The sequence below is a fragment of the Mytilus galloprovincialis genome, chromosome 8, assembly GCF_965363235.1.
Source record: "Mytilus galloprovincialis chromosome 8, xbMytGall1.hap1.1, whole genome shotgun sequence".
Lineage (NCBI taxonomy): Eukaryota > Metazoa > Mollusca > Bivalvia > Mytilida > Mytilidae > Mytilus > Mytilus galloprovincialis.
Window position 1 is genome coordinate 73,220,091 of NC_134845.1, and position 13,998 is coordinate 73,234,088.

A 13,998-nucleotide genomic window follows, 5' to 3' on the forward strand; every position below is an offset into this window, starting at 1 on the left:
TTATTAAGGGCTATGTTTGTGAAATGACGGTTTGATTATGTCTTTATCCGTGGACACAAACCCCCTTTTTTCACAGAAAATTATTAGACGATGTCATGTGATGTTTATGGCAGCTGAGCACTAGGTCATTTCTGGAATCATGTCTTTCACCAGAACTAATATATAAGAAATGATGAACAAATAGCAAACCAAACATATTGTTAGAAAGGTGAAATATATTTTTTTTTAATATTTTTCTGTCTTGAGATATATTTTTTTTCTTTTTTTTCCTGACTGACCGATCGACTTTTTCATGGGGAAAATCCGTAAATCAACAAATCAAAAAAAAATGGCCTTACCTTATTGTCTGTGTTTCAGATGCACCGGTGACATGAACTCTGATAAATTGGTTTCCATGATGACCTTCACATTCTTCATCAGGACATCTATATTTAGTACTCTGACTAAAACAAAAACCTTTAGATTGATTGTTAGTTGCATTTGACATACATGACATATGGCAAATATTAAAGAACTGTAAATTCAGAATTTATAGACAGGGAGAAGATTTTTGTAAAGTGAATTAAATGCCAAATTCAAAAACTCACTATGGTCTATGTGATCAATGGAAAATATGACCTCTATAAATACTTAAATTATTTTTATGATCTCCATTTTCATTCTTATCTGCAAGTCAAGATCACCTGTTCACCTTTTTTTGTAGGTAGAAAAGGACCCTGAACACATCTCTTCCTTTGATGAGGGTGGTATAAAATAATGCAAAGGGTTTTTTTTAAGTATAAGAAATTGGAGAATGACTATTTTCTCAACAACAACAAAAATATAATTGATAAGTTTTCTCCCCAAAACATGGTTCCCTTTCTTAGTTTTTTTATTATTTCAAACTCATATATGGCTTTGATGAGTGAAAACATTCATTCAAATTTCCATTGCATCGGAAATACACATTTATTCTAAAAACCAGTTGTTGGCATGATACGGGTTATGTTCTTCTTATATATTTTATGTTGGTATGATTCTAAACCCCTAAAAGAAGGGATTGTGCTTGATTTTCATATGATGAAGACAATCTTTCAATCAGTTTAATTGAGGTCTGCAGCTGGCATGTCAATAACTGCTAATTTATGTATCATTGTCATTTTGCATTGTTTCTTTTGATTATTACCTATTCTGACATGGGACTCAGACTTCTTTTACACTTAGTTTAACTGTTGGTATTGCTGTGTGTTTCTTTATTCTATATTAGCTATTGGTATAGGGGAGGTTTGAGATCTCACAAAACATGTTTAACCCAGCTGCATTTTTGCGCCTGTCCCATGTGAGGAGCCTCTGTAAGTCTTGTAAGTTTTCTAATTTTAGTTCAGTTTTATGTTTTGGAGTTTAGTATGATGTCCATTTTCACTAGACTAGTATACATTTTTATTTAGGGGCCTGCTGAGGCCCACCTCCGGGTGTGAGATTTTCCTGCTGGGTTATTAGTAAGATACGGAAAAATAGAAGAAAAAAAAACATTTTCAAAATATTGATTCAGACATTATCTCATAAAAAGGCTTCTGTCCAAGTTTAAAGAATCATATGAACGTTTGAAAAAGTTATTGATACCTTGAAAACTTTTACTGTAATCTGCCTTCAATGTTAACTGCAACTACAGGCTCTATAGAGCCTGTGTTACTCACTTGCATCTTCAACAATACTTATTGGTCAATGTCATCATTAAAGGGCAATAACTCCACAACTTTGATGACAAAGTTTCTATCTATTCATAATAATATTCAACATAAATAGTCAAAAACACAAAAAAATTGGTAAACATTTTCATTTAAAGGTCAATTACTCTAAAAAGAAGTTAATAGACGATTTCGGCTAAGTTGTCTTATTTCAAGATCTTGCCTTGCTGATCATTTTTACCATTCAAAGTTTCTGTCTATCAATTAAAGTTTTCAATATAAAAGGCAGAATGAAAACAAGTAATAAAACACAACCTTGAAGAGGAATAACTACTGAAGTCGTCTGGCAAATGAAGGTAAATCTCAACATTTCAATCTTTTCTGTCAGATTTGTTTCTATAGTGATTTTCTAGATAGACAAAACTTGTTACCCCAGGGATGATTGTGACAAAGTTTGGTTCTAATTGGCCCACCAGTTTTAGAGGAGAAGATTTTTGTAAAAGTAAACAGAAGACAATGGATGCCAGGTGATGAGAAAAAAAACATCACTAGATCCTTTGATTCAGGTGAGCTAAAAACAATGTAATCCCCTAATCAGATACTCTCTTCATCAGTAAAATACTGAAACTGAAAAAAAATATTTTCATAAGTTTGCTCTAGAAAACTTGAATCTGTCCCAAGTTATAGATACAATTTCATAAAGTTTCACAAAGTTATTGATGTCTAAAAAAAATTTAAACACAGACTGAATCTAAATGTTGTCACCACAATGGAATTTAGGACCCCTTTGTCTACTCACACAAATAACTAATTCACAGATTTATAAAATTGCTGTTTATGGAAAACTTAAATTGTCAACCTTTTGGTTTTTTTAGTGTTTTAGTTGGTGTTTATTTGATGCATAACCCATATCTCTAAAAATTAATATTATTTCACTTACGTATATTTAGATGGCGCCGTCATGCCTATTACAATTCCAGTAAATTGAACAAAGCCATGTATTGAAGATAGTCTACTCAGATCTGTACTACTCTGTATTGTATTACTGGAAAACAAACCAAATCATAAAGAAAACAAAACAAAACAATAAACTTATAGCATCTGTTTAACACATGTTCAATGTCACAGTTTTTTTTGAAAAGCTAATTTGGGTGTTTGCCTTTCTTACAAACTACTAAAATGACCAGCAGTAACCATGTGAAAATCAAGTTTTTAAATTAAAAAGCATTTTTAAAGCGAGAGTTTTTAGACTATATATATATCCTTGATTTATCAATTTTTCTGTGTTCAATAAGTATTTTTTGTTCTCATTGCTCATTAAGTGTATCATTTACCTTTGACACAGTGAGGGAAGTTGATTAAGTCTGATAATAACAGAAATCTGTGGAAAAGTCACGTCACTAGGTAACAGTTCTAATAATGTCACTATCTGAAAGACAACCTGAAAAAAATGTCTTTAGTATATAAAAAAGTGGACTTCTGCCTCTATAGAAAAATTAAAAATTAAATGTCCAATTGACTGTATATATTCGAAATACTAATTAAGGTAGCAATATACAATTAGGACAAAATGTAGAAACTTAATCTCATAAATTTTACCATCACCTTTTTCTTGCTTTCTTACAAATTAAGCTTACTGTTAGTGTCATATGTATGTAATCAGAATCTTTCATAGATTTGAAATTTATTTTAAAATGGTAAAATATCATTTGTTTGGTGTATCTATGGCAACAATCTGCATTTATTAGTTTTAAAATAATGCAAAAAGGGGGGAAAAGATGGCACATATTTCCAAAAAAAATTACCTTTACTGAAACTGTTTACATATAGCTATAAAGAAATGCAATAAAAATCATATGTCTCTTGTCTCATTTTTATGTGTGTCAAAAACTTCATGTAGAAAAAAAGTGTCTGTAAACATTACTCTAATTTCTTTACCTATGGTCAGTCTAGCTATGAAAATACTGAGAGTCAAACAGAAAAAAAGCCCAAAAAACATGTAATAAACACTCTTGATGTTATAGTATGAAGGTCATCTTTTTCTACATTTTATTATTTGGGCGTTGCAAATATTGAATTAAGGACGTATTTGTTTTTTTGTTTTTTTCTTATTTTTTCTGAGGGAAGTGGACAATGTATTTGCTTTGGTATTTTCTTAGGTTAAATAATTAATGCAGCATTGTAATTTTACCTGGGGGTATTATATTCTGACCAATTGTACATCCCGAAATCCTATATATATATATATATATATCTCAGAAAAATCTTATTTAATCACTGTCATTGCATGTACATGTATAATAATAGTCCTTAATAGGCTAACATTAGGGTGAAATGCCATCAAAGTTCCATGACGATCATTTAAATATGTCAGAATAAAGAATACCTAAATGTGTCTTACATTTGATTCGTCAAGTGAACTTTCGCAAATTGTATGAAACCTCAAAAAGAACAAAATAAAACATGACCTTTACCGGAAAATACTAACATTCACTCATAACAAGTACACTTCATTAGATCTTTAGTCCTTGTTGCATGAACAAAATTAAAAAGTGTTGCAAGTGGAATGTAATTATCAGTAGCATAGTAAGGCCATTTTTAAGGGTTCTAATTGCTTAAGTATAAAAGTATTAGTTTTAGTTATATTTCGCTTCTTATATTCATAAGACGTGGTACCTGTGCACTAACCCTGAGGATATACTACCATAGGACTCATAATAGCTGCCTAAAATAAGGATTTTGTTTATCTCTAACAATTCTACTAATTTTCATTGATAGTTTTGTATTTTAATGTTTTTAACCTATTTGGTATTCTAACAAAGTGCACCATGCCAAGAAATTCTCGCTCAAAACTCCAGTGGACCTCCTACGGCACCCATTAGTAGATAAAGATTTAGTTTCATTCAACAAATTAATTTATGACCTACATGTATGTGTGGCTTAGAACAAGGCAATGTACCAAATGGTCAATATTTATCATCCGTGTAATTTGCTCTATGGGATATTTGCAAACTTTCCACAGAGGCAATTTCATGGCATGGGAGAAGCAAAGAAGACCATTCACAATTGGCTAACGTTTTTTTTTTATCAAATAAAAATAATAAAACTTTTAAATATAAGAGTTCATAAAACACAAATATTCTGTGTGGAACCCATCCTTTTGCTCCCTACCTTGAATGAGGCTTACCAATTTAATATTGCTTTCTAATCGATTAATTCATGTACAGGATTGGCACTCTCTTGATTTAAAATTAATTCAGGTATGACGTGCTTCTTTAGCTTTGTGAATTAACCAACGCTCTAAATCCAATAAAATTTGTTTGCACATGCGTATATTGACTACTGCAGAATAATGAATTTTATCAAATTGGCATGCATTTAATATATTTCATGTTGTTACTAATTCATTTATCATGCGTTTGAAATAAACATGAAATATTTGCCCCTTTACCCTGTCTGTTTTATGAGTCCTAACACTGAGCTACCTATTACATGCCAAGAAGTCCTCGCTCATAACTCTGGTGGACCTCCTACTGCACCAATTAATAGATAAAGATTTGATTTTAATCAAACAAATTAATTTATGACCTGCATGTACATTCAGTAACATGTTGCTTATGCAATGTTGCACTTTTTCACTAGAATTAAGGGTAGGCCATTTTTTCTCCTAATTTTGCCATAATGTTACATGGGCAATGGAAAAAAAAAACAGTTTTGTACCTTTCAACATGCTGTGCCCAACAGGTACTTGTTTTTGTCTTGGATTGTCAGGATATGCCCAAACTGTCCCCTAATCACATAAATGTTGGATGCAACTGTGCCAGAGAGTACAAGAAGCTCACTCTCTGACCAGTGTAGCTTTCTTTTTGTTATTTCCATGGACAAGTTAAATAAGAATATCTAAGTGGAAAGTATTCCGTCGCAATTTGTTTACATAGGGAGTTACCGCTGTGCATGCTTCGATGAAGTGAAAGTAACGTTGGTAAGGTACTTATTTCTCAAGAGTGGTCATAAGATAAGACGTAAGATTTAAGCGTAAGATTGGTCTTAACTTTGGGATTAAAACTTACGATATGCTTTGTGGAATTGTCTTAGAAGAGCACTTAAGACTTAAACTTACGATGTTTGTGAAATTGACCACAGGTAATAAACATTACTTTTAACAAAGACGTTTAAAGCAGATGCAACTGGGAACAGTGGTTTAAGGTTTAAAGATATTTAACTTTTTGTGAATCGTTTATTATTTGTGACATTAACAGCACCACGTCTGAAGGTCAATGCCATAAGATCATAGAGTATAAAAGTGTTAAGTTTTTACAGCAGACCCGAATTGGACAGTGTATAAAGTATAGACTGTCTCTACAGCAGGGAAATTGGACAAAGTTTTAAAAATATAAAATCCCAGACATGATGCAGGTCCAATAGGCCTTGAGATTTTGGATGACAAATCCTGACAGACCATGGCCAGCTAAATGTAGAATATGAGTCAGCAACCAAACAATGTTACAGGTTCAATAAAAATACTATCTGCTCCAGTTATGTATGCTCAACGCAGATACTGAAGGTTAATCCTTTGTCAATGAATGTTCCAAACAAGGATGTTATTCCAAAATATTTTATAAAAATGTTCATGGTCTTAATCCATTTTGCATGCCTTATGTTAATTTAAATAAATGAATAATAAATAACATAAACATCATTAACAACATCATTAACAACATACATGAGTGTCAACTTTCAAATCTTAAAAATAACAAATAAAAAAGCATATATACATTTAATCAATTAAGTTGAACTCACTTGCAATAACAACATTTATTTATAAAATTAAAAAATCACAATAATAATCAGATGTAATCATTGATTTGATGTGTCATTAAAAAACTGTATAGTTTTGTTTCTTACTTTTATATACATCTATCTGTTAATAACTAAATATGTATAATTATTACAGGGCCAATACTGACAGTTATGAGCATTCTCACTTTTTAGGAACTTAGAAACTCATGATTACCTGGAGAATGAAAGTTGACACAAATGCAATTATTTTTTTAAAGTATATTACCTCCTTTACCAAGAATATTACATCATTTGGAGAATTTAACAGTGAATTTCCTAGTTCAGCTAAAATATTATTTAAAATATCATACATATCCACACCTCTTCTATACAAGAGTGCACAACTGAAAATGTCTTGCCTTCTTTACTTATCATTGATATTATGTTGATAGTCCTAAATATAAATCTTTATTACAACTGTCACATAAACTTAACATTAACCAAGAAAACTAAACATTGACCAATGAACCATGAAAATGAGGTCAAGGTCAGATGAACATGCCATGCAGTCATGTACAGCTAACAATTCCTCAATACAACAAATATAGTTGACCTATTGCTTATAGTTTAAGAAAACAGACCAAAACACAAAAACTTAACACTGAGTAATGAACTGTGAAAATATGGTCAAGGTCAAATAAAACCTATGCAACTGACATATAGATCATTTCCATACACCAAATATAGTAGACCTATTGCATACAGTATTAGAAAAACAGACCAAAACACAAAAACTTAACTATATACTACCACTAATATTACCACTGAACAATGAAAATGAGGTCAAGGTCAGATGACACCTGCCAGTAAGATATGTACAGCTTACAATAAATCCATACACCCAATATAGTAGATCGATATATAGACCTATTGCTTATGATATCTCAGATATGGACCATGAAAACGTAACCTTGTTTACTGACCCATGAACTGAGGTCAAAGTCAAGTGAAAACTATCTAACTGGCATAAGGACCTTGCAAGGTATCACATACAAAATACAGTTATCTTAATTATTACACATAATAAGAGAAAATTAAAAATACTAAAAATCTTTCTTTTTAAGTAACTAGTCACTGAACCATAAATGAGAGGTTAAGGACAATAGACATATAACAGACGGAAACTTCATAACATAAGGCATCTATATATAAAGTATGAAGGATTCAGGTCTTCTACCTTATGAAATATTAAGCTTTTAAGAAGTTGGTAAATGCTGCCAGATCACTATCCCTGTCAAGCTTTCAGCGACAAAAGATGCTGGCCTGACAAATCAACAGCTGCCCCAAGAGCACATGATACGCATCATGCCCATTGCATTTTCTAAGAACAAAGTTCATAACTTCTCAATGTCATATCAGAAATTTATAAAAAATTAAAGGAAATTATTTTTATTGATATAAACCAGGCACCTAAGTTTAATAAAAACTGCTCAAAGCACTGTAAACTAGAAAATCACCCCTTTTCGATGAAAAAATCCTGTAACTACGAAATGTCATATCCGAAATTTATGAAAAATTAAAGGAAATTATTTTTATTGATATAAACCAGGTACCTAAGTTTAATAAAAACTGCTCAAAGCACTGTAAAGGTATTGTCTGAAAACTAGAAAATCACCCCTTTTCGATGAAAAAATCCTGTAACTACGAAATGTCAAATGTAAAATCTATAATAATCGAAAAAGAGATTATAAATGTCAATAGATATAAACATTTCACCACAGTTTCATGAGAACTACTGAAAGCATGTTTGAGTAGTTTTGCAAAAACTTGAAAATCCCCCTTTTTTTTAATGAATAAAAACCCCATAAAAGTAAAATAAAAAATTTATTAAAATTGAAAGGGTGATTATGTCAATGGATATAAACAATTCACTAAAGTTTCTTGTAAATTGGTATAAAAAGCATGTGTAAGTAATTGTGCAAAAACTGGAGGGAAAAAACAACCTTTATTATGAATAAAATCCCATAACTCAGAAATGAAAAATGAAAAATTTATAAAAAAAGAAAGGGAGCTCACATCAATAGATATAAACAGTTCACCAAAGTTTCATGCAAATTGGTGAAAGTATTTTGGAGTAAATGTCTGACGGACAGACAGACAGACAGACAGACATAGGGACAACAGTTTACCATAAATATGTCTAGTAAATGGGCGTTTAAAACTAACAGACATATATATACACCTAATATGGTAAAAAAATTATTCAGTTCTAAATAAAAAAAAAAATTATAAATAGCTGCTAAATCATTATTTGTTTATAAAATATTTTTAAGTTTCTACTTCCTGATACCACCTACATTACAAGTTACAACTCAACTATATATAATAAACAATTCTTGACTGTGTCAAGTTTCATCAAATTGAATTATCTTGATTTGTACCTGATGTAAGGTTTCAATCTGAACCCTTTTGTGCATCTTTTCATAGTTATGATCAAATTGTCAAGCTCTTTAAACCAATTGATTCGTCAATTCATGTATAAGTTGTCAAAGACTACAGGTTAAACTACATTACTATGGTATTTTCAAAGATGCATCTATTGGTTAACTGGTTGGTTATGTGTCCCTTGTAGACATCTATACTAAACATTCTGCTATTTTCTAAAAATGACTTGCTTAGGCTATTTACAATTTGAAGCTATAACAATTTCTTTTTCATTCAATCAAACTTAAAACAGTATGGGTATATAATACTAATAGTCAAGTTAATTTACCTTTCTATTAAACTTGAATCTTGTAAAAGTTATTAACACTAAAGATTTAAGTTACCTACCATTGACTTCTGTCAGTAAAACAGGATCTATCAGTAATTTAAAGGTGTAAACCAGTAATCCCTGAAATTATAGAATCAAATATATCTTACCTGTCATTTCATATCAAATATATCTTACCTGTCATTTCATATCAATTATATCTTACCTGTCATTTCATATCAAATATATCTTACCTGTCATTTCATATCAATTATATCTTACCTGTCATTTCATATCAAATATATCTTACCTGCCATTTCATATCAAATTGGTTAGGAAAAAGCATAAATGATGTGGCAGCAAGTTGAACCAGATGCTCCGCAGGGCACAGCTTTATACGACAGCAGAGGTCCTTGAACGTTGAACGGTTGGGGCTAGTATGGACCATGCCATTCATTAGGAGGCGGTACCCGGTACTTTTACCCTCCTATGCTATTGACAAGTACCGCCTAAATGTAGAAATTTTTATATAAGATATTCATGGAATAAATTGAAAAGTACCACCTAGAAACGTGGAAAGTACCAGTCAACATGAAAGATAATGAAACCCCTGATGGACACAACATTCAAACTGGATACAGCTCTGAATTTGGATTGTGATTAAACAGTTGACACAGCATAGGTTTCTGACACAGAATGAATGTGGTCTAATGAACTTAAAATGTTTTTTTTGCTTTTGAGCAATTCACTATGCTGTTGAATATTAATCCTTTGATATTTGAAGAAATTTTCTTTTTCATTTCTGAAATCTGAAATAAGAAAAATTGAACCCAACCAATTTTTTTTCACCTCCCCCTTTCCCTTATTCCAAAAATGATCTCAATTCAAATTTCTAATGGAATTTTCAACAATAACTACTCATTTAAATACATCATATAATATAAATGTCATACAGTCATGATTTAAGTTGATTTGACTACTATTCTGGACAAAGAAAGATAACTCCAATGCAACATTTTATATTGGCAAATTTCCAATGAAGTTCATTAAACTAAAGTTTTTGGCAAATTTCCAATGGAAGTTATTTTAATAACAAAGTTTTTGGCAAATTTCCAATATACATAATTTGAGACCAGTTTAGGTGAGCTATTAAAATGAGTTTCAATTACCAACCTTACACTGCTTTTAAATTATGTTTTGAACTTAAGTAATTGTCCATTAACCTGGAAACCCTATTTTCCCCCTTTTATGCACCTTATTCCTTAATGGTTTGAGCCATAACTCCCAAAGAAAATTCTTAACAGAAGAACCCCAAGAATTCAATTTTTGATGGAATTAAATAAAGTTCAATTTTGGACCCTTTAGACCTCAATGTGGACCAATTTGATAACCGGTCCTACATATTAAAAATCTAAATACATGGTTAGATTCAGCATATTGAAGAACCCCATATATTGAATATTTGTTGAAATCAAACAAAGTTTAATTTTGGACCCCGATTTGGACCAACTTGAAAACTGGGCCCATAATCAAAAAACTAAGTACATGGTTAGATTGAGCATATCAAAGAACCCCAAGAATTCAATTTTTGTTAAAATCAAACTAAGTTTAATTTAATGTGGACCAATTTGAAAACAGGACCGAAAATTAAGAATCTAAATACACAGTTAGATTCGGTATATCAAAGAACCCCAATAGTTCAATTTTTGATGAAATCAAACAAAGTTTAATTTTGGACCCTTTTGGCCCCTAATTCATTGGGACCAAAACTCCCAAAATCAATCCAAACCTTCCTTTTGTGGTCATAAAGCTTGTGTTAAAATTTCATAGATTTCTATTAACTTATACTGATTAAAGTTATTGTGCAAAAACCAAGAAAAACCTGTTTTTGGCCCCTAATTCCTAAACTGTTGGGACTTAACCTCCCAAAATCAATCCCAACCTTCCTTTTGTGGTCATAGACCTTATGTAAAAATTTCATAGATTTTTGTTCACGTATTCTAAAGTTATTGTGCAAAAACCAAGAAAAATGCTTATTTGGGCCCTTTTTGGCCCCTAATTCCTAAACTGTTGGGACTAAAACACCCAAAATTAATCCCAACCTTCCTTTTATGGTCATAAACCTTGTGTTTAAATTTCATAGATTTCTATTTACTTTTACTAAAGTTAGAGTGCGAAAACCAAATGTCTTTGAACGACAAACTCAGATGACCATGACGACTACGGACGACGACGACGAAGACGCCAACGTGATACCAATATATGACCAAAAAATTTTCAATTTTTGTGGTCGTATAAAAACAACTCATAAGATTGAGAATGGAAATGGGAAATGTGTCAAAGAGACAACAACCCAACCATAGAGCAGACAACATGTTTGTGTGAATCAATCAAAACATTTGTAGAGTGTCTTCCAATCAATTATGTAGTTTCAAAAAGAAAACTTTTAATCTGATTTTTTATGTAAAGAGAGTGCCAGGCTTTCTGCATATCAAAGAATCCTTGCAATAACTCTATTGGGGGCAACCTTGTACAAGGTAAAATTTCTACCACTATCCATCATACCAAATTCATTCCAGTAGTAGTCTTATATCTCCGGTAAGGGTTTATTTTGGCCTAATTTGAAATACATCTGATGAAAGATTTTGACATTTTTAAACACTTAAGTGTCTTCTTTAGTCAATACAATTAGTTTATGTAATAGTCAAAATATTTGAACTGATTTGGTCACTAAAGACACCTAAATTCAAGCCTATGTACGAAATTATATCAAATGTTCCACATAACGTCACTTTTCAGATGGCTTTTTGTCTAAAATGAAAGTGGTCGCATTTGTTGTCAGTCTCAACCTTTATACTAGAACACACCTGTGAAATCGCTGGTCTGTGACTGAATTAAAGTATATAACTATGTGTAAGCCTTATTTTAGCCTAGATATTTAGTATTGATATTGTCATCTGATAAAGTCATGCTGATTATAAGATGCATAGTTTTCTCTACTTTCACATTTCAAAATCTTTCTGTTTGAAACCGTCGACCTGGAACTTATCAATTATTGGTAATATTTACTATTTAAAAAACAAAAAGGCCTCGAATGGAGTAATTTTTTATCAACAGCATTGTCCAATATCACAGTGTAGATACTATTCTGTACGCTATCCGGAAGTCGCGATTTTCGAAGCGATGATTTCCAACTGGCTAACAGGACGGTTTTGCCTACGGTAACTTTTCTCATCATTTGTTTACTCCTATATCTACAAAGTGCTTTGAACATCTTCAAGGTATATATAGCATCATAAATATGAGTAACTGTAACAAAAACATGCATTAGAATATAAAATATACGTGTGCATCACATCAACTTGGTAGAAAAAAGTGAAATCGATGGACAATTTTGCTCTCGTAGTACAAAGCAAATAATCTTTTATTGCAAATATTTGCATCAGTTTACAGTTAAATATATACTGTTTCAATATTCTTTTCGTATTTAAGTAGAATATTTGTATTTCCCATAAAAAATATGTTTTCCTTGAGGATCCCAAAATAAATTACTGTACGATCAGTCTACAACTGACTGTATTCTAGAAGCGATTTCAGATTTTTTTACTGTATGACCAGTCGTGATTTTAAAGAAAAAACAACAGCAATTTGAAAGTATATACGTGTATATGTGATATTATGAACTATCCAGGGAACTATAACGTGTAATTACTTTCATCAGACAATACAAATATATTTCTTATGATTTTTTAGACGGCAAAATAATTGTATTTTTGTTCCAGCAGTCTTATTTAAAATCAAAATGCCTAAAAAGTATTACATGATTCGCTTGTGGACTTTGTAATAGTGTATCGTTACAGTTATCTGTTTAGCTATTACATTTTTTAAGATTATCTACACCGTCCGCTGTGACCAATTGATGATAACATAAATCAAGCTTTTTTTAAAATAAGTAAAAAATGGATAAAGACAGCTTTGCGTAGGGGAATAATTCATGTGATATAATTTTGGTAAGTTTACAGAAGGTCCATAATGCATTAATCGAGTAAAAATGGAGCAATTTCAGAAAACTTTAATGATTGGTTTAGGAGGTGTTGGAAATGGATGAACCCATATAATGCAATGTTCAAGTCCGTATCTTATATAAATAAACTAATCATAGATACCAGGACTAAATTTAGTATATACGCCAGACGCTCGTTTCATCTACAAAAGACTCATCAGTGACGCTCGAATCCAAAAAAGTTAAAAATGCCAAATAAAGTACGAAGTTGAAGAGCAAATTCCTAAAAGTTTTGCCAAATACAGCTAAGGTAATCTATGCCTGAGGTAGAAAAGCCGTAGCATTTCAAAAAATTCCAAAATTAAACAGTAAATTTATAAATATAACCATATCAATGACAATTCATGTCAGCACAAAAAGTGCTGACTACTGGGCTAGTGATACCCTCGGGGAAATAAATCTCCACCAGCAGTGGCATCGACCCAGTGGTTGTAAATAAACTCATCATAGATACCAGGACTAAATTTAGTATATACGCCAGACGCGCGTTTCATCTACAAAAGACTCATCAGTGACGCTCGAATCCAAAAAAGTTACCCCATAAAAGTTTTTACTAAAATTCGAAATAGACGGTGCACAATACAGTCATTATCATTTATGATAAGGAAACCGAATAAGATTAATTAATAGTTATATCAGTGATGGATTCAAAAAAAAGGGGATCCGGCAGTTTGAAACCCTTTTAAGTGGTTTATGAGGAGATGCGCTTACAAAACCGGCGAAACATACTGTACCGG

At 31.5% G+C, this 13,998-nt stretch overlaps 1 protein-coding gene across 7 annotated transcripts in view; it reads right to left on the minus strand.

Moving 5' to 3' along the window:
- LOC143042526 (minichromosome maintenance domain-containing protein 2-like) overlaps nucleotides 1-13,998 on the minus strand; it is a 91,962-nt gene that overhangs the window by 65,158 nt on the left and 12,806 nt on the right. For 5 of the 7 annotated variants that reach the window (XR_012968029.1, XR_012968031.1, XR_012968030.1 and 2 more), the window contains exons 3-7: nucleotides 9,279-9,339; nucleotides 6,733-6,791; nucleotides 3,002-3,108; nucleotides 2,608-2,712; nucleotides 339-443 (exon numbers count right to left, since the gene is read on the minus strand). Coding sequence is in view for 4 of the 7 variants with exons in the window: in XM_076214892.1 (XP_076071007.1) it covers nucleotides 339-443; nucleotides 2,608-2,712; nucleotides 3,002-3,108; nucleotides 6,733-6,791; nucleotides 9,279-9,339 (437 nt within the window). In the remaining 3 variants the exon portion in view is untranslated. The remainder of the gene's footprint in view (nucleotides 1-338; nucleotides 444-2,607; nucleotides 2,713-3,001; nucleotides 3,109-6,732; nucleotides 6,792-9,278; nucleotides 9,340-13,998) is intronic. The other 2 variants (XM_076214893.1, XM_076214895.1) reach the window with 2 other exon arrangements.